The 22,977-nt window shown below is 39.3% G+C and overlaps 1 protein-coding gene across 8 annotated transcripts in view; it reads right to left on the reverse strand.

The window, feature by feature from the left end:
• ccbe1 (collagen and calcium binding EGF domains 1) overlaps window positions 1-22,977 on the reverse strand; it is a 63,891-nt gene that overhangs the window by 6,989 nt on the left and 33,925 nt on the right. For 6 of the 8 annotated variants that reach the window (XR_013803747.1, XR_013803748.1, XR_013803749.1 and 3 more), the window contains 6 exons: window positions 7,576-7,628; window positions 7,253-7,387; window positions 4,761-4,898; window positions 3,677-3,786; window positions 2,319-2,427; window positions 1,892-2,031 (listed from right to left, as the gene is read on the reverse strand). Coding sequence is in view for 3 of the 8 variants with exons in the window: in XM_079656951.1 (XP_079513077.1) it covers window positions 1,892-2,031; window positions 2,319-2,427; window positions 3,677-3,786; window positions 4,761-4,898; window positions 7,253-7,387; window positions 7,576-7,628 (685 nt within the window). In the remaining 5 variants the exon portion in view is untranslated. The remainder of the gene's footprint in view (window positions 1-1,891; window positions 2,032-2,318; window positions 2,428-3,676; window positions 3,787-4,760; window positions 4,899-7,252; window positions 7,388-7,575; window positions 7,629-22,977) is intronic. The other 2 variants (XR_013803746.1, XM_079656953.1) reach the window with 1 other exon arrangement.

A 22,977-nucleotide genomic window follows, 5' to 3' on the forward strand; every position in this document is an offset into this window, starting at 1 on the left:
GTGTGCTGTAATCACTCATCTGGTTACGTTATTACATTGACCACCACACCCCCGACCCAAAAGAAAGGACGTATTTATTGGCTTCCCCTAATTTTTTCCCCACGCTACTGGATGAAAGTAAAGAAGAAGCTTGGTCTCATTCAAATTCATTTAGTAATAACAAAATGAAACATTACAGCAAAGGTGATCTAGCATAGCTCTGTTTGTGTGTGAGGTTCCTGACACACACACACACACACACACACACACACACACACACACACACACACACACACACACACACACACACACACACACACACACACACACACACACACACACACACACACACACACACACACACACACACACACACACACACACACACACACACACACACACACACACACACACACACACACACACACACACACACACACACACGAGACGGATTACTCGATTCCAGGACTCGAGTGCCGATTTACGGGACTCGTGACTCGACTTTTGACTCGCACACTGATTGACGCGACTCGGACTCGTGAATTCTCGCCCCACGATGACTCGGACTCGACTTTTACATTGACGCTCTGACTTGGACTCGGACTCTCGAATTCCCCCCCCACGATGACTCGGACTCGACTTGTATATTGGCGCTCTGACTTGAGCAAGTTTTCTCTGGAGTCTGATATCTCTATCCTGGCATGTGCACCTGTGAGGCGAGTTGACGGACTGGGCCCCGCTATTCCAGTCTGTCTAGATGTCTAGAGAGACACACCCCACATCGTGCTGTATGCTTTCACACATTCTGCTTCCACATTGGAAAAGAGCTTCGCAAAATGCTCGTTATGTGGAAACAATATTGAAGAGAAGGCTCCGTAACACATTACTCTAAGGATCGAGTTCAGACATGGCTGTCTTGAACACTATCAGCAGAGTAACGAGATCTAATCAATAAATAAAGATTCAGCCGATAACACAAAAGCACATGGCTACTTAACATGCAGAATTACGTCATTTTGCAAAGTAGCCATGTGCCTTCTGGGGCTAAATCTTTATCAGTAAACCGATTTAACCGGTAAAAGTTCCTTCAAAAAGGGTCCTGATCTTATTACTGTCAAAATAAAAGGGCAAAACGAAAACTTTACAATAGGAAAATATTGGCATACAAATATAATCACTTCTCTAAAAGGTAACTCATTTTAAATATAGTTAGACATATTAAAGGTCATTTACAATAATAATATTAATATTAGTAATAAGCTTTATATTTGTATAGCACCTATTACAAGAATTGTAGCCAAAATCGCTTCACAGCAGTTCAATAGACAGATTAGTATAGCATGAAAGGATAAAAGCAATGTAGAGGAGTAGCTACATTTCAACACATATATCCACAAAGGTTAATACATGAAGACTTGTGACTCAGACTTGACTTAGACTCTTCTTAGGTGACTCGGACTTGGACTCAGACATAGGTAATGATGACTCGGACTCGGCTTGGACTCTTCTTAGGTGACTCGGACTTGGACTCGAACATAGGTAATGATGACTCGGACTCGACTCTGACACTCCTTGGGTGACTCGGACTTGGACTCGAACACAGGTAATGATGACTCGGACTCGACTCGGACACTCCTTGGGTGACTCGGACTTGGACTCGACTACGACTCTCCCTTGGTGACTCGGACTCGAAGAGTGGTGACTCGAGAGTGACTTGGACTCGTGAATTGACTACAACACTGCCTGGTACTCCTGAAGCCTATACTGTTACATCTGAGAAATGTTACAAATGATATACAATCTAAAAAGCTGAGGAATGGAATCTTTTGTATCTGGGATGAACCCCTGGGTTACAGAGATGATCAAACACAATCATTCATAGCAACTGCAAAGTGTGTATTTATTAACTGACCACAGGTCCTCTGGGGCCCCGTTTGATGTGTGACAGGTCTGGTGTGGGTCCAATGGGTCCCATCAAGCCCCTGGGACCATGAGGCCCAGGAGGCCCCAACAGTCCTGTAAGTCCGGGAGGGCCCTCTGGTCCTGGCTCACCTTTAACAATACAGATAAAGAAAAACAACTGATCACAAAAGACACAGCATTTATGATGGTTTTTGCAAAATGGATAAATGCTTCTTGCTCTAGAGATGCCTTGAACTGACCAAGTGTTAAACCTCGTCATTGGCCCTGTAGGCATGTTGAGGTGAGCATGTAGCTTAAAGTTCAGTCCCACAGAGCCTTTAGCATTGCCAGAGACACTCTTTGAGACTTGCTGGATGCAGGCCAGTTTCTTTATGCGGTCTGACACAGTTGTATTATCTTTAGCTCCATGTGTTTACCTGGAGGTCCGGGGAAACCTGGCGGCCCTGGTAGAAATATGGGCGATGTCCCAATTTTCTCGCTGGTCATCTGCTCAGGGATGTCAGCACTGTTTGACAGCACAGCCATCTTGAATAAGGATGCAGAAAAAAAAGATTGAATAAACAGGATAATTACAAATAACTGAATGAGTGAAATAATAAATAGAGCTTAGACAAAAAAAATTACACATTCTGTCATGGGATGAAATATTTTGTTCATTCCTAAAAATGCTTTACACACAATAACTCAAGTTCTGTAGTGTCAAACATGACAGGAAAATGACACACTGAAGGTCCAACTTCAAGGTAAATTATGTTAAAATTATATACACGTCCAAAGATGGAAGCTGATCTTTCATCTGCTCTAACGCAGACAGATGGAGGGCCAGACAACCCCTCTGCATTATTCACAAGACCAGGAGAGTTCCTGCTCCCTATGCTAAACAGCATCCTTGGGAAAAGTTATCTTTGATCTCTGTGACACACACACACACACACACACACACACACACACACACACACACACACACACACACACACACACACACACACACACACACACACACACACACACACACACACACACACACACACACACACACACACACACACACACACACACACACACACACACACACACAGTGAACATTATGCAAGACTGTATGTGGCCTGTGACCTTGGGCACAGGTGTTTGAACCTCAGTGTGAACCTACATTGAAACTCTAACCTTCCCATGATGTGAGTAACTGAGTATATAATCTCTCATATACTGTGATAATATACAGTTTTTTAATTTTGTTTTCTTAATATAGTAAAGATCATGTGCTGTATAGCTGCATGAGCCCGTAGACCACACAGCTGGAAGCAATATATAATGTGTTGGAGCGAGGTGTTGAGTGCCACTGGTGACGGGCTCGTGCTCAGATAGGTTCAGACGCTGTGATTGCACCCAGGGAAACGTAGCCGCACTGTTGAGTTTCACACAAATTGCCCACCAATTCCCACTTATGGAAGGAGTCTACCAGCCACAGCAAAGGAAGTTGTTTCAGACAGTTTTTACTAGGAAGTAAAGTGCTAAGATAAATCTCAAGGACGTTTTCACAATAAGCCTGCTGTTGTTCCTGATATACAGTCAGGTATGAACACCTTGGAGATAAAGTGAGATCCTAGGTGGTCATAAAAGAAACGGAACAGTTTTGCAGATATTCAGCTGAATCAAGAAGAGCTTTGTGCAGTCAACCAGAAAAGCTGCAGGATTTCAGGATGCAGGGTTGTGATAAAAGTATAGTATTACAGGTCAATTGCATAGATAAATAGTTCTTGTTCTAAATTCTTACCTTCTGTTTAAGCTGCAGGACAGACATCCTGATCTGGTTGAAATCGTCACATGTGGCTGAGCAAGTTCCAGCATTCATTACATTGTCAGCCTTCTCAAACAGATGCACTGCTGGGAATTGGGTGAAAAAATGTTTCTGTCACAAAAGCTACCAGAAAAGAGATCTTTTAGAAAATACTCCTCTGTTAGTGATAGCTTGGTGACAGTTTGATTGGCTGTTAGCTTACTTGTGAATGAGTAGTTTATATATATGCAACATATACTGTCTATTTCTTTATCAAAATTGAAGAAAGATGTCATGTCAACTGTCAGAATGAAAAATTCACAAATATTTGCATGTTAACTTGTAATAAAAAATAAATCGTTTTTGGAGAATGGATACAGTATTATAAAACATAATTTCACAATACTGAAGTGTATCAATATTTTCTCATAAATACATTCTAATATTTAAACATTTTGACTTATTTAACTTTAACTCTTTACTCAGAATTTAAATGAAACTATTACAATTTAAGTGGTAAACTTACACCATCGAGTAAAGGGAAAGCACAGGAAAAGCACAGAGCTTTCTCTGTCTCTGGTAGAATGGGCCCTATTCTACAAATGCATATATTGAATGCAATGTCTGGACACTATTTTCCCAGAGAGCAGCGGGACATAAAGCAGGAGCATTTCTACATGAACCATCGTTTCTCATTCTCCAGCTTTTGCTGTAATGTTTTAGTAGGTAATGGAAGATAAACTCATGGGAGGAAGTAGCAAATCTGCAGCCCGTCACTGCTGAATCTGGGGCAAAAAAAGACTTTATCATCGCTTGTTACGTTTCCCTCAAATGCATCCAGCAAATCAAAAAAGACCAGGAGTCAGGGGGGCTGCGGTGTGTTTGGGAGACAGACATGTTCTGAAATGCAAAAGGAGCTGGGATGTGTAATGACTACCAGGTGTCTGTGTTTGCAGCACCCCCCCCCCCCCCCCCCATCTCCTTTTCTCTCACCAAATAACAATGTGTGGTCAGCTTCACATCGCAGTCAGAGGTGCCCTTGAGTAAAGAGAAAATGTCTGAGTAAAAATAGTATTCTCACCTTTCTCCCCCTTGGTGCATGTTTTCCCATCTTCTTCCAGGAAATAGTCTGTCTCACACTCACACCTGTAGCTCCCCGCAGAATTCAGGCAGATCTGAGAGCACGTAGTCATGTTTTTATCTGCACATTCGTTGATGTCTATATGTTGTAGTGACAGAAAGAAACAGAAGAGACACGATAAAGAAATGAAAGAAAGGCTGTGTGAATTAACACGCACTTATCCAGTAACATAAACAAGTACAGAAAAGCTATATTGTTATCCTTTACACGCAAAATAAGGTTTGCAAAGTATATGACTGACTGCTGCATTTAATAATTTGATACAGACAATACCCGTCTAGGTTGTATGTGTAAAGGTGGTCCACTGAGAGATGTTTAATGTCGAAGGGTAAAAAATAGAAAATTGTATATGAAGAAAATGACATGGCTAATATGAAAATATATTGTATATGAATAAACTGTATATGAGCATAATTAAAAGCATTATTTAAAGCCAAAATAGACTTCAAATAACTGCTCCTCATGTATTGTGTTGTCGATGGGGCACTTTATTTTAAAAACAGCAAAACCAAAACATGCAATACTATGCTGCAGTTTATTTTAATTCAGTGTTGGGGAAAACTTGAAGCGGCTTTTTGTCAAGCTCTGTTTTTTTAATTTGGATGCACAAGAACAATCAAATATAGAAATGGTGTAAAATTGTTTGACTTCCTGTACTTAAGGATTGCTAAGAATAAAGAGTTTGGGTCTCTTTGAACTGATATAAAACATACATCTAGATAATGCCAGAATGTAGATTGGTCTAACACTTTCAAACTATTAAAATATGAGAATATTACAAACAGTAGGGCAAAAAAGTATTTAGTCAGCCACCAATTGTGAAAGTTCTCCCACTTTAAAAGATGAGAGAGGCCTGTAATTTTCATCCTAGGTACACTTCAACTATGAGAGACAGAATGGGGGGAAAGAATCCAGGAAATCACATTGTAGGATTTTTAATGAATTAATTGGTAAATTCCTCGGTAAAATAAGTATTTGGTCACCTACAAACAAACAAGATTTCTGGCTCTCACAGACCTGTAACTTCTTCTTTAAGAGCCTCCTCTGTCCTCCACTTGTTAACTGTATTAATGGCACCTGTTTGAACTCGTTATCAGTATAAAAGACACCTGTCCACAACCTCAAACAGTCACACTCCAAACTCCACTATGGCCAAGACCAAAGAGCTGTCAAAGGACACCAGAAACTAAATTGTAGACCGGCACCAGGCTGGGAAGACTGAATCTGCAATAGGTAAGCAGCTTGGTGTGAAGAAATCAACTGTGGGAGCAATTATTAGAAAATGGAAGACATACAAGACCACTGATAATCTCCCTTGATCTGGGGCTCCACTCAAGATCTCACCCCGTGGGGTCAAAATGACTACAAGAACGGTGAGCAAAAATCCCAGAACCACACGGGGGGACCTAGTCAATGACCTGCAGAGAGCTGGGACCAAAGTAACAAAGGCTACCATCAGTAACACACTACGCCGCCAGGGACTAAAATCCTGCAGTGCCACACGTGTCCCCCTGCTTAAGCCAGTACATGTCCAGGCCCGTCTGAAGTTTGCTAGAGAGCATTTAGATGATCCAGAAGAGGATTGGGAGAATGTCATATGGTCAGAGGAAACCGAAATAGAACTTTTTGGTAAAAACTCAACTAGACGTGTTTGGAGGAGAAAGAATGCTGAGTTGCATCCAAAGAACACCATACCTACTGTGAAACATGGGGGTGGAAACATCATGCTTTGGGGCTGTTTTTCTGCAAAGGGACCAGGACGACTGATCCAAGTAAAGGAAATAATGAATGGGGCCATGTATCGTGAGATTTTGAGTGACAACCTCCTTCCATCAGCAAGGGCATTGAAGATGAAACGTGGCTGGGTCTTTCAGCATGACAATGATCCCAAACACACCGCCCGGGCAACAAAGGAGTGGCTTCGTAAGAAGCATTTCAAGGTCCTGGAGTGGCCTAGCCAGTCTCCAGATCTCAACCCCATAGAAATTCTTTAGAGGGAGTTGAAAGTCCGTGCTGCCCAGCGACAGCCTCAAAAAATCACTGCTCTAGAGGAGATCTGCATGGAGGAATGGGCCAAAATACCAGCAACAGTGTGTGAAAACCTTGTGAAGACTTGCAGAAAACGTTTGACCTCTGTCATTGCCAACAAAGGGTATATAACAAAGTATTGAGATGAACTTTTGTTATTGACCAAAAACTTATTTTCCACCATAATTTGCAAATAAATTCTTTAAAAATCAGACAATGTGATTTTCTTTTCTCATTTTGTCTCTCATAGTTGAGGTATACCTAGGATGAAAATTACAGGCCTCTCATCTTTTTAAGTGGGAGAACTTGCACAATTGGTGGCTGACTACAGTAAATACTTTTTTGCCCCACTGTATATACTAGTTTTTAAAGTTGAATTCATGCTGTGTTGTAGAGGCGCTCACCCAGACAGTAGGGCTTCTCTCGATTCCTGTGGCGCTCACGGTCATAGCGGTAGCCGCGGTAACAGGTGCACACCACTCGACCAAAGTGGTCGGTGCACTGTTGCTCACAGGGGGCGCCAGCACACACATCATAGTCTACAGAAATACATGAGGCATTTCATCAGCTAGAAAACAAATGTAACAGGTAACAATCTTGTTGAACATTCAGTGAGGTTAAACAAGGGAAAGTTAAGTAAAGTACATACAGGCACTGAAGGGAAATGATGTTAGACAATTACAAAACGATTACAAATGCGAGTTAGACATCCAACAGTGTTTCATACCTTCAGGAATGCACTGGCCCAGCACGAACTTGAAGCCATTACAACATTTCTTTCTGTAAAATAAAAGGAGACATAAAGAAGACAAATCCAAAATACTTTTACAATCACATATTAGTTAACCATATTTCCACATGACCGGACATGTAATATTAATAGGGATCTGCAGAATATGTTGGGATCCAGTGACATGGTCTGTTTTTACTATTCTATTTGTTAATCTGGAAAACATCTTCGTGAATGAACACACACACACACACACACACACACACACACACACACACACACACACACACACACACACACACACACACACACACACACACACACACACACACACACACACACACACACACACACACACACACACACACACACACACACACACACACACACACACACACACACACACACACACACACACACACACACACACACACACACACACACACACACACACACTTCCAGTTCATGGCCATTGACTCCTCTAATAGCGGTTAAAACCCCCCAGTTGGGTTTACTATAATGACTTTGTTGCAGTTCTTATTTCTCTTAAAAATGTCCCTTTTAAATCCCTCATTATTGACCAAAAGGTAAACTTTCTGTGTCTTTAACATAAAATTATTTTCTGCTCACTTGTATACTTATTTTCTTTTAAAATGTTCTCCATTCAAATCCATGCACCTGCCCTTTAGATAATTGTATGTACCATAATTTCATAGGGGCAAAGATGAATGAATGGATGAATTATTGTTTGTAGATGAGAAAAACCAAATGCTGATTTAATGTGAGGCAACAAACTAATGATCTTCTCTTTTGCATCACTTCCTGATCTGTGTTCAGTTTCAGTAATACCATCTCCATGATAACATATTGTGGCAATATTCTATCAGCACAAGTCATATCATCATGAGGTGCTATTCATCCCTTGCTCTCACTCAGCGCAGAGGAAAAGTGCTACCAGGTGTTACTTTCAAACATGAGGTGATAAAAATAAATCCAATTACACCATGAAGTCATGGCAATATAGCGCAGTCACACTCACTTTGATACTGGTACTGGAAAACGATTACTCTGTAATGCTTTACAGCTTGTATTCAAAGCAGTTATGATGACAGGGCATCCTATGGGTCTGGTCATTTCTTTTAATGAAAACTCCCTTCTCTGCTCAACAGCATTTTAAAACAATTAATGTATTTTATTTATACATTTACTTTATCGACCATGACAGGAGGCCCACTGGGGAATAATACCCAGCTATGCTAGCCACTAGGTTAGTCTGAATGGCAACATCCTCACAACAACAAAGTTAACATGCTGGTATTGTCATGAAAATGGTAATCCTGTTGACCATGTTTAACATCGTAGTTAAGATGTATATAATATAGTAATATTAGTAACTTGCTAACATTTGCTGGTTAGCGCGAAAATATCATGCAAAGTTTGGAAATTATTTCGTCATACTTTATGGTGTTATGTTGACAGTAACCGTGATATATATATATATATATATATATATATATATATATGAAAAAAGAAACACGAGATAATTTCTTGTAATTAATCCAGCACCTTTTAAATCATTTCTTGCCCCGCCGAAAGAGTGTAATGCATTTGCCAAGAAAGAGTCAAAACAGTCTGAATTCCGGCTCCTCAACGCTACACGCTAATACTAAGAGGTCCAAGTAAAATATGAGGAAAATAATTGAGGGGAAAGTTGTGAAAGAGTAAGAAGACAGTAAAACTCACACATTTAAGATTTATGTTCGTCCTGTAAGCGACTTGGAACAGATTATGATCTATCACAGTCTCTTTTTGCATAAATTGCTTCCAATCTATTTAGTATTAATCAGATGTCCTGTCTAAAATAAGGTCAGGCTTTTGTGCATAACATAATCACATCAAAAATAATCCTTTAAAAACAAAGTAAATCGCTGACTCTGCACAGCTGCGCTCCAATGACTCTACCTGATACAGTCGAGTTATTTTACAGTCATATTCATGGGTACAGGATATACAGAGCAGCCAAGTACTTATTCACTCATACTACTGAATATTTACTACCTAAAGAGGATTCACTAGTTCTTTCCTCGCAGCAGTTAAGGCTCCCACTGAAGAATATTAACTTCATTCTCATTTCAAAGCTTTGATTACATAAATGACTTCTCGGGGGGGGCTCTATGACGTGGGTACAGGCCAGATATGTAGTGGATTTGTGCATCTAAATAATACTGTGTGTGCAATTCTGTATCAAAATATCTCTTAAAGTGCACATTCATGAGTTTATTGGCTTGCATTGAATGAGTCAACAGATTTGACATCCATTGGTGATTTACACAAGAAGTGTAGTACTGAGAGAGGTCTGGATTCATGCACAACCCAGACACTTTCATTTCAAAGTTTTTAATTCTAATAAACTTCAATAAAGTCTGTTTGTTCACATTGTGTTTAAACTTTACAGGCACTTTGTTTAAAAGTGGGATGACGACCAGTAACCATCATTACAAAAATGTAACCAACAGGAAATGAAAGAAAGCACACTTGTTGACATATTTAATTTACAAATGCTAGCATGTTTTTTTTTAAATCCTTTCTAGAGTTGCTGAGTCTTTCTTCAACTTCCTTAACGCTGCCTTCACCATCAACAATCTCCACTGCTTTCAGAAACGTGTACTTCAAAATGCAGTCGATGTGTAATCACACTTTTGAGAAGGCCTACATCAGCTACAATACAGCTTTATGCATCGCCTCTGTAACTATACATTCTAACCTTCGTCTGAGCAACTAACATTAGCATGCTAACACACCAAGTGAAGATGGTTGTATGGTGTACAATGATGGCATGGCCTGCATGTTGGCACGCAAACGTTAGCATTAGTTAGTAATTGGAATACCCCTTAAGTGTAGGCAAATATAACTGTAGAAAATGTATCCGTGCAAAGCTAAACTGTACAACGTTGTTTCTTTGAATTTGTGTACTGTAAGTGAATGACATCTCAGCATATGTTGGTGTTTGTGGGTGAGAGGGCACTGATCTGAGGATTGGTTTCGTGTGTGACCCAAAATCTCATGTCATAGTAACATCCCCATGTGGACAGGAGGAACTTATATAATAAGTATAATAAGCAGCTTAGCAAAATAACCAGGGTCAGTTGAACAATCATGAGAAAACAAACATCTATGTCCGTCTCTAGAAGATCATGAGAGGCGACAACGTCCCATGGAAACTGGGTTCACATCAGTGTTGACTTTCACTTTTAACGGAACTGTATCTTTATTAAATTATGATCTATGGAAATTATTATTAACCCTATAATAATCAACCTTTCTCTCATTATATCATTAAATAAACAGGTCTACATTATTTATTATATTTAAAGCAAATAAAAGCACTTTTAAACAACGAATAGTATTATCTGGGCTTCTGCATTAAAATAAATGATTTCATTTAAAAAGAAAGTGTCTTTAGATTGCCCCTTTAATAACCTTTAATATTTTGACACATGAACATGAAAACAGGCAGACCAGGAGAGGGAGAAACGACAACCAAGATGGAAATGATATGACCTGTCCACAAGTTAAAACAACATGCCTTGTGATGACACTGGCTGATGGATACTAGGTTGAAGGTCAAAGCACCAAAGCAATAAAAAAACCTTAAACAAATGACAGGATTTATTTTGTGGGGGTGGATTATCTGGTGGAAGTGTTTGATGTGTATGGTGAGTCTCAGAGATAATCTGCTGATACATGAAAATACCACATGACATACCAGATGTAAAAAACAAGCTGAAATGTGTTTAAAATGAGGTTTCAAGTGTTATAATCCAGGTAGAAAAACCTTGAAACTTGTGTCTACTTTAAAGATACAAATTGTCAAGTGACATATTGTAGCAGTCCCTCACACCTTTCCAAAATGTGTTAATGTTCCCACAATAAAGCGCCAACTTAACTCTTTTTAAATGCAGGGTGTATGCTTAAATAAAGTATGTAATTCTTTCCAAACAGCTTTGTTAACATTTAAACAACTGTCTTAATCGATATCGGGCATTGATAATTCAAAGGGGTTATTTAACAGTCCCCCTCAGCTCCTCTCACTGTGTGCCAACACCAGAAACAGCTCAGATCTACATCACCCACCACAGCGACACTAGGGGACAGTCAAAGTGCATGATAGGAATGTGCCTTCGTTATTTGAACTTTCAATAGAATAACTCCTATCCAAAAGATTAGGCATGGGTGATTAGAGATGAAACTCTTTATAATATTCAGTGCACAAAACAAGATCATGCTGAGTCATTACGCACGAGGCTTCGCACCTTTCATAACAACAGCTAAGAATACAATGCTGTGCCAGCTTGTTAATGGCTTGTGCACTTCATGCAAATCAAAAAACAAATGTAAAACACATGTGGATTTCATTCATATTCATGAGTCAGAGAACAAGGGGGGGAAGATATCCCAAAAGCCTACATGACGCTTTTATACAAGAATAATAATGAGTTTACATATACACACACACACACACACACACACACACACACACACACACACACACACACACACACACACACACACACACACACACACACACACACACACACACACACACACACACACACACACACACACACACACACACACACACACACACACACACACACACACACACACACACACACACACACACACACACACACACACACACACACACACACACACACACACACACACACACACACACACACACTAGACTTCAGTCCCATTAGACTGTGAGTCCTGCACTTGTTCAACATGAGCACATCACAGACCTATTGTTTGGCCACCTGTGCCTTTTTTCACCTAGGGGTTAGTTCATTTTGCCACTGATCCATATCCTTTTACAGCCCCCCCCACCCCATGAAATCTAGACATAGATTAGTCTGACCTCAGTTGCCCGGGGTAAACCATCAGAACTCTCATTACCTTCTAAACATTGGACCTCCCCTGAACCAACACGGACTGGCTTGGCTTTGTCTTGTAATGAAACACACTAATTCCCACCGACACAAACAAGTTAAATCGAACTAAAGCATGAGCAAAAACTGGATGACAACATGCATTCAGTTCATGCGCCTTCACAAGAGAGGCCCTCCTCATCACATCCCAGCATGCTCTTCTCTCTAACAGGGATAACAATCAGAAAACTTAAGGGTATCACACACGCAAACACACACAGCTGTTGGACAAAACATGCAGGCTGCTCAGTGGAGGCTTATTTGTCTTGCAGTGATATACAATAACATGTCTGCATTCCACAATAGTTGAATACTTGTGGAAGAGGGGAAGCATAACCTCCACAGCCTGTTCATGCTGAATGATGTAGATGAGGGGTGAAACACTAATCAACTATTTCAGGGTATATTGTCTCCACACTATTTGAATACTATTAACTATTAACTATCTGTCGTTGAGAGTCCTCTACAGCTCAGACGTTGCTCTTTCTTGTTCTGTCCCCTAACTATTTCATTTCACAACTTCTTTTCAGTGATACACCTTGCATTATTGTTCTCGCATTGTTTTGCATCAATGTGGGATATATTAGCCAGCAACATAGTCTTGGTCCTGGAATGAAGAAGATACACTTTCCTTCCAGGAAAATGTGTCCCTTAACAAGATGTGGTTTTTTGTTCAAGACCATGGTGGGTCCTGTAGGCATTTGGTATAAGTCAACTGACTGTTTTGCAAAACCTGCAACAAAGACATGAGCCATCTAGTATGTGTTCACAAAACCATCTGTTAACAATACCTCAACTCAATAATCAGTCTCTTGTCTGGATTGCAGCAGTTCCTTCAGATAAAATAAATAACTATCATCATACGCCACATGATCATAACTCATTCTGCCTTCAAAACACATTACTTTCCAAATCTTGTGTGTGCTATTGATAGCCATATCTTTAAGGAAGTTTAAGTGCTGTAACTTTCATATAAACCCTCTCAGTCAAGCTTAGCCACAAACATACAGTACAGACACAAAAACACACAGTTTTAGGATCCCATAGTGTATTATAAACGAATTAACACATGTGCACTGCGGTCTGTAAGGCGTCCTGGTTTGGACGTTTATCCTTGAGATTCACATTATGTAATTTAGAAATAAAACTCCAGCCTGTCAAAATGTGTCCTATTTCTGTAAGCACACAGTGGTCGTCATGACAATACAGTTAAGAAACACATTAGCAATTCCAGAAGTAGACAAAATATAGTAAATCAAGAGGGACAGTCAGTGCCAGTGCTGTATCCAAAAACATAACTGAGGGGTTTATGGGAACACATTAAAACAAAACAAAAGGTACAGAGCGTACGTCTTCAGAATGCCTGGATACCTTTGTGTTTTCCAAATCTCCAAACTGAAAAATACTCCAGTCCTAGAAAGGTCATGAATGCTGCTAAAAATAACAATCTCATAAGAAATACAAAATGAGACCTCAGTGATTGTTGCAGGCCATAGTTTTCTCTTTAGTGGAAGACTGTGATTCCTATGCACTAACATTCCTCAAAATGTGTTTCTGTTATTCAGCTATGCTGTATTATGTCCCGTTATTAAAAATGATTATAATGTAATTACAGGAGATTGTTTTGAGATGCCATAAAAGGTAAACAGTGTTGAAGAAATATCTTTTTCCACAAGCTGATAACTGTCTGTTGGAAGCGGGCCATTAAAGACAACAGTTGTAGAATTATAACCGCTGAGCACTTAGCAGTACAACTCAGCGTGAACACTAAAGGGACATTTCATAGACTGAGGAGTCCAACAACAACTAAGCTGTGCAAGAGCTTCATTCAAGCACGGAAATGAGTAAGCAGGAGGGCGTTACAGAGAAAGTTGTTACTGGCACACAATGCTATGACGTCAAAAACAAATATCATGTGTTTCATATCAAATGGTATGTGCAAAGGTGAGTTTTGCAGAGAAAAGTAGACCCATAACATAATTCACACGTACCTAGAGTTATTCCACCATTTGCTTTTTGAGGATTGACTTGAAAAAAAAGTTACTTATTTTCAAGCTGCATGACTAGCTAATAAGGGACAGAAGAAAATCAGAGAAAGCTGCCAAACACACAGCCAGACACCTGATATTTTACTGTATCACGTTATACATCTGGCTAATGTTAGAAAACAACAGCCGACTTCCAGCAGGCACACAGCGACATCAACCCATTGGAATCCATAAAACTAAAACTGTGAGCTTAATGAAGCTAAAAGGCTCAGTAGAGCGAAATGTCTCTGTGGGTTATTCACTAAAAAGCAAACCATTTTTACATGACATTGTTTCGTTATATGCAAAACACTAAAACTAAAAGTCACGAATCCTTTACTTATTGGATGACGCAATCCTCCTGAGGTCCCAATTATTCAAAGGGGCAGTTACAGTATATACTTATATTATATTATATACTTGACATATATCCTCTTGGAAAATATCCTCTCTTGTTTAAAAAATGCTTTGTGCTTTGCTCTTTCCATCAGTATCATGGTGAGTGCATATACGTCTGCACAGAGAAATGATGGCGCCCCATCACTAACATGGTACATTAACATAACCTATTGGTTAATGACTGTGAACTCAGTGTTCACGGCCCGTGACAGTCACATAGCTTTGGTACAATACCCCTTGGTAAGGCCCCTCATTTAAAATAAATAAGCAGTCTGGTTAGAAAATTGTGCAAACGCATCGCTCAATTTAATGTAACTAATTCAAAACTCTGCTTTTAATTCTTGCCCTTTTGTTTTCATGTTCTCTCTTGTTAAACAATGGTAACGGGAGGGCCTGGTCATTTAAAAAAAAGAGTAGGAAAATATGCTGTTGAGCATGTAGCAACACAATTATGTCACAAGTTGAAAGCAACTGTTACTGCTACAGCACTGTCATCGTGGGTATTGTAGTCTAAGTTCAACATTTTGAGAAGTACACTTATTTATTTTCTAGCAGTAACTTTAGTTGAAAGATTGATCCACTCTAGTATTTAAAGGTTGAATAGGAAGCCAGTCAGCAGCCAGTTAGCTTAGCTTTCCAGAAGACTGAAAAAGAGAGGAAACGACTTGTCTGGCTCTGGGCAAAGGTAACAAATCAGTCTACTGGCACCTCTGAAACCAATCTGTACAAACAAGACTTTCACAGAGAGCGCATAATACAGCTTGGCTGTGGTGGGAGGTTAGTCCTATGAAGAGCAAGCATCAGTCCTTAAAACCTGAAAAGAGTTTGCATTTCTACACTTCCAATGACCTCATCCCAAAGTCATTGGATTTTATGAGTTATCGATAAATTGACTGAAATGGAGCCTATGGTAAACTCGAGCTTAAGAGATTGTAATGTTTTGACCTACACTTGTACACAACTCTGCAGTTGGCTTAGTGGGGATGTTAAGTTGGGCAACAGTGGTGTAGTTTAATATATTAGTATCATAAACTTTTGCTTGCTAAAGAGCTTATTTTATGCCATTATCCAAAAATCCCATGGAATTTTTGACCGGAGAACCTGGGCGACACTAACTTCCAAGTATGTCTATTCAGCATTCGAATGGGAAAGGATTACTGTTACAGTACATGGAAACTGAACAATGACCATGTTTTGTGTGGTAGAAAAAAGGGTCACTTGAAATAAGGACCTCTCCACACTCTGCAATTCATCTGCTGTTAGCAGCTACTTTGGACGTGTACACCACTCCTGCTGTGCTGGCATCTGCAACATTATACCGTACAACAAAACCAGCAGTTTTTAAGTGACTCACAGGCAGCGGCAAAGCACTTTGGCTCCACTCAGCTTTAGCGGACAGCTGGAACCAAAACACAACCAGTCAGCTTTAGCAGAGGCAGCCCTCGCTGTGTTGCCTTTCCTCAGTGGTGTTCTCAAACTCAAACTAATCAGATTTGACTCCGGCCAGATTCTATAAAATGTGTAAAGTAATCCATTATGAAATCTATCTGCTTTAATGTCACATTTTTACTTGAGATCTCACATTTTCATTTACCTTTCACTTAAAGCGCTGAGGACAAGTACAGAAGTGTGTGTGATGCCTCTGATACTGACACCTCAGGAAATGATACAGAGCACGGCTGTCTATGGCCTGTTACTCTAAACCCTCATCAAACCTTCCATGTGTTTCTAACTCAAACCATTCTATTGAACAAAGGCCAAATATACCAAACCCCCTGAAACACTGAGGTTACTGTGAAGGAGTGAATCCTCCACTTCAGGGAAATGTTTAAATAATCTATTAATTTGTTATTATTAACAGATTAAACAGTTCATTATGTTAACAGAGTGGTAAAAGCTGCTGAAAAAGGCACTGCAATATGAATAGTCATACTACTCAAATGGTGCCAAAGAGGTTTTAGGAAAACTGGTCCCTGAGGAGTTTGCCTCCTGAAAGGTAAAATAAAATAAAACAGTAGTTTAGAGGGATTATTTGCCCTTAAAAATAAACACATTCCATCCCAATTAAGAAATGTAAGAATCACTCCAACAATATTTATCAAAATGTTAAAAGCAGAATAGAAGTTAAAAAATATAAAAAGGTATTTATGATTCAATTTAGCGACATAATATTAGAACATGAGAAATGTATTGTAATAAGTCTTTTCTTTCAGTGTAATTCTTCATGTGGGGTAGTTACATATTACATTTCTCCCTTCACCTGATTCATGTGTAAGTTAACTGTGTGGTAAATGTTATACGCTAGCCCATTAAAGGCTCTGTGGTTTTCATGTTATTTTAAAACTTGAATGTAATGAAATGTAATATTCTGTCAAGGGATTTCACATAGAATTTAACCTGCATTAGTAACACAGATTATAATTGAAAACAACGCTCATTAATTTGCAATTTTCCTTTAGAATTAAACATACCTGGCCTTCTTGGGTGTAGAGGGTATGTTATGTAGTGGGCATGAGGTGGGGGGGTTAAAGTCTGAGTTATTAGGGCAGCATGATGTTACTCACAGATGTTTAACATGGCATCAGGCACGTGCACACATAGACCTCAAAGTGGGCTTGAGCCCCTGCCCTTTTTCTTCCTCCTGAGAAAGTGCCCTTTTTATGGGGTGCTTTTTAAATAAATGAATATGTATCTACTGCTGTTTGCGCACACTTTCGCACAAAAAATCAGGTCGGGAGATTACGGCCCGTCTACACTACAGGTATCGAAAAATGCTTTTAATGCTTCGCCCATTCACTTGAATGGGGTGACGTAGAAGATGTTTCATCTTCGCCGAACTGCATTGTGGGGAGCATGGCATGGCTTTGCAAGCATCACGAGCATCTATCGGCATCAAAAGTTGAACAATGTTCAACTTTTGAGGCTCGAAGCTTGGCATCAGCCAATCAAATCCCGTTTATGTAAATCCCGCCAGTGCAAGCGCAGCCAATCAAACCGCGTGCAAGCTGGGAGAGCCAGACCGCAGTTAATTTCCTCATATTCCAAACGAGATATTACGGTAGCAAATCACCCGGTTCTTTACGACCAGAACTATTTACCGGGATACAAACCGGAGGAACCAGGCATGGAGGGAGGTGGCAGAGACAGTGGGTGAAACTGGTAGGTTTTTCGCCTGTTTGGAGAGTTTATATCCAGTTTACTTCGTTTTAACATTGCTATTGCTTTGTATGTCGGGGGCGGGAGATTCATGTGATTGGTTGTCGGTCACGTTGCTCGCAAAAAATCGCCAAGCTTCAGACACGCCCAGCTTCAAGACTTTTTGATGCCTGTAGTGTAGACGGGCCGTCTACACTACAGGCTTGACTGTGAAGTTCCGCTGCTCTCTCTCCCCTCCCTCCCTCCCTCCCTCCACGTCTCGCGCACAGCGGTGCGGACATCGGCAGTCCCTTCAGACAGGTAGCAGCACCTCCCACTTTACTGTCCCACATTATGCCGGCTTTTCTTGGCTTATTTTGAAGGTGAGTGGTGATGAACAAATGACTAAGCTGCCAGTGTGTGAAAAATGAGTAGGAGAGGAGAGCAGAATGCACTAAGTGTAATTGTTGTAACTAAACTTAGCCCTACTTATAGTTTGGAGTGAGGTTGGTTTGCGTATTTATGTAGACAACAGCCTTTTTCAGCTTTGTGTGAAGATTTTTGTTGATTTTGAAGTGTTATTTATTTTAATACCACAAAAATAATTCAAAGGACATAATGTTGTGTTAAAATAAACTAATTATTATAGCAATTATAACTAGTAGCATAGAAAAAAATGCACATTGTGGCATAGTTTCCTTTGTTGTTGTCTGCTCTTGTGCGTAGTGAATACTAAAGAAGACCATTGTCTATGTTAACTGATTATTTTGTAGAATTATGAGTATAAACAATTGCGTGAGTGTGAGGGTATTAAAATTAATTGGTCGGTAAGCCAGAGATGTGCAACTATATTTAACTTTTAGTTTTACATTTTTTTAAATAAATTATTATGGGATGTGCCCTTTTTCTCACTTGAGCCCCTGCCCCCCAAAATGTCTGTGCACGTCCCTGCATGGCATGACAGGTGGACAAACACACTGGTGTTGGTGGTGAATATCATTACATTAAATTACAGCTGACTCACAAATATTGGATTTCAGCAGCATACAAGCAACTTTTGCAGTCGAGGGGGCAACATGTGCACTGCAAAAAATCAACAAACATGAAGCCCCTTTTGCAAAATGTGTTATTAATATTGAATGCAGCAGCTGTTTACAATTAAACATGAAAGACTGCTGTGCCCACTGGTGCGGGCAGATCGTCTTTTGGCTAGCTGCTGTTCTTCTTGACTGATGAATTAGCACCTTATTCTTTGCACGTATGGGAGCATAAATTAAGGCTTCAAACGGTCCGATGTGAATAACAATTAGGTACAAAAAAATGCATTTCAAGTTTTAACACAAGCCCATTTATCTGTCAATAACTTTGTGTGTTTCAAAGTGTGTTGGTACAATTACTGTTTTCCATTCAAAGTGCTGCTATATTATTATTGTATTGAATGTTCCTCTGTAGAATAGACTGTTGAAAACAACTAAAGCTTGCTCTTGGATATACAGAGCAGAGGCATGGAGGCAGAAACACCATAGCCTGTGGTTTACATATCACCACATCTCTTAACCATTGCAAAACCATAGCCTGACCAAAGCGTGACCACACTACAGTTCTCCATGGAAAGAAACAGATGGGTAAAGGAGCAACAGCCAAAAGAAACAATAGAGGGATTACAAAAAAAAGACTTAATATCAAAAGAAAAAGTAGCAATGTGGATTAAAGAAGTACAACATATGTGCGATCCTAAAAGAATAAGGTGAATGTGACTCAGAAACACTCAAAGATCACAGAAACGAAATACATCTAGTAGGATAATTTATCTAATTTAGGATCTACTATTATTAAAATACCATTATTAACACAGGTGCCAATTTCTTATATCTGTGTGAGTACACATGTACACATATGACATTAAGCTATTTCAAAGTGCACTATAGGTGAAAAGAGGCCATATGGATTCACTAGTTACACATTTGATTTATGGTCATTCCTTTTCCCATTTACAGTAGATATCCAGCTACCCCACAGCCTGTACAAGCCTTTGAAGAGGTGAAGGCTTTGACAAATGTAGAATATCCATCTCCATTCACAGCCGTGCAGCAAATACAGAAAAACTACTGTAAGGTGTTGAATAATGTGTACTCTGGGCAGCAGGTATAAATCATTTAAACAACAGTTGTCAAACTTTTCTGATAACACATTTTTTATAAAGTGAGAACACTCAAAGTCATGGTCTTTACAGCAAAGGCATGTTTCATATTACTGTCTTCTATCCAAATGGAAACAGATGGCAAAATGCATTTGTAAGGAACCCAATTAAATGACTCTCTGACAGCACTGCATAACTGAAAATGTAAGCATTTTTTTTTTTTTTTATCTGAAAGAAATAACCGAATACTAATCATTTTAAGAAAGAAAAATAACACAGAAAATAAATAAAACAGAAGTTGAAAAGATTTTCGAGCATATTTATTGTCCTGGTGTTAGTTTTGGTTAAATCAACATTAATGAATTATTCCAAAAGCCAAGTTACGGAAATGTATTCTATGTATATTTCCAACACACCACATGAGTTCATGAAAACAAATAAATAAGAGGAGAGAGAGAGGATGTTTGCTGCTGCTTGTGCTCCACATCTGTCACTCAGGAATGCTCCTTTACACTAACATGTTCTCCCGTGCTCTCACGACCATCACTTACACTTCACTGCATCTTCCTCTAAAGAACAGGATGGGGTAACATCCTTTACCGAATAGGCCATGTCACCACTTCACTGAAGTTGTTGACAAGACTTTGGCTAAACACCTCTTTTACATCTCATTTAAAATCAAATATATTTTGTTAAAATGTTTTGTAACATATCACCCCCTATGGGAGCAAAGATGAATGACGAATGTAAATCACTTTAAAAAACCTTCCTCCACCTCCCACTCACAACATAGTTCAGCAGTGACTGTGAGAACTTCCAGCAGCACACTCATGTATTAATGACCGGACCTGCAGAAATTACTCACCACCAATTGGCTCGACTTCTGTAACAATATAGTTCACAACAATATCCTGCAAAGTGTGACACCATTAAAGTGACGCACAATAATAAGTGACTCTATTAGTGCATGTGCTTTGAATTATAACATATTATATTACAATATTTTTATGGGACAGGAAGACAGAGCAATATTTGATGTATTCAAGCACAGGCATTTTCTGAAATAACTGATAACCATAAATAAAGTTGATGCGTGACTGATATTGTGTATTTTTATCATCTCCACCAGGACTGAAAATGATCCGAGCTAAATTCAGAGGCCACAGGATGATCCATCCACTTACACTGTTGTCTGAAATTAAGTTAAAAAAAAAACAATGATACACTGGATAAATGACACTTTACTGTAATTGACAGTATGAATTTGACAGTATCAGTTGTTTGAAAACTTGTCCCAGAACCAACATATATTTTCTTTTAGGTGCAAAGTCCCTCCAGCAGCCTGAGAAGTAATAATGACTCTTGCCTGAGTAGATCAATCAAAACAACATTATCACTGCTTCTCTGATGAAGGTACTCTAACCTTAAACCCTTGCCAAACAAAGTTGTGTTCATACTTAAATGTAACCACATTTACCATAGCCTTATCGGATTGTAACACAGGTTTACTTTTCCAAACAGTCGTTTGTCATGTTTTTGTCTAATGCTGTTAAAGGCGCCAGATCAGAAAACTCTTATCTGTGTGGTTTGGATTGCAATTACAAACATAATGTGTTATTTTGGAAAGAGATGTGAGGAAACACTGTTCAATCAACCACCCCTTTATCTTCAAGTGTATTTGTTCTGTTCATGATTCATCAAATTGACCTATCTTGGAGAATGAAAGGAAAGATTGTCAGAAGGACGATTCTGCACCTGGTCAGCACTAAGAGTAAAGTTGCTGACTCCTCTACGAGTCAACAAAAAGACAACGTTTTTTCTAGTATTTCATTACAGATTTTATAGTATTTTCAATCAGACAGACGGTGAACATAAGCTTAGTCCCACAGCTGACTTCGTCTGCGTGAGACACTTTCCACATTCAGCTGTGCGGGAGCTGTCATTGAAGAGTAACACCGAAGGTGCATGTCAACTCTACAGTACAGCCTCTGTTACACAGTCTACTTCAGTTAACAGGCTACATCCTCTCTCTCAAAATTGATAGAAAACAGATGTTGATGTTTCTTTTTTTTTTACCAGACATTAGGTATCATTTCTGGGATACAGTTTATGATGAGTTTGGTATGAATCAAACCCCAGTCTTATGGTTGTGTTGGTTCTTTAGCACATGTGTTCCGCAGTTTGTAAATACACACTTGTAATGCCTTTTAATAATAGAGTTTCTTATGCAATGTAATGGATTACCTTTAACAAGCACATTTACTTTTATTATTCAGTCAAAAGTAACACAATGCTGGGGATCAGTGCCAGGAACCGTAAATCATTTCAGGCATTTTTGATTGGCATGATTGTCAGCTGTTATCTCTTTCTGCATCTACTGAGGTTTATTCCGGTACACTCTGTTTCACTCACAAGGGGTGTTGAGAAACAGTTTGGACTTATTCCAGACTCCTTCCTCAGTTGACTTCTTTTGGTGCATTCTGTCTTCTCAAAATGCATAACTGCACGTTGCTTACAATGTTTTCATTCCTTAAGGCAATTTGTGTTTTGAACTAAATCAGAAAACTCTGTTAGTAAATACATCTAAAAATATTCCTACTTTGCCACATAGTACTTGTGTTTACAGTGGAAACCACTACAAAGGCTTTTTACAAGAGAACAGCTACAGCAAGTGTATTTTTGGTTTCTGTTTAGCTTTAGTGATATC

Source organism: Notothenia rossii, assembly GCF_949606895.1.
Source record: "Notothenia rossii genome assembly, chromosome: 11".
Classification (NCBI taxonomy): Eukaryota; Metazoa; Chordata; class Actinopteri; order Perciformes; family Nototheniidae; genus Notothenia; species Notothenia rossii.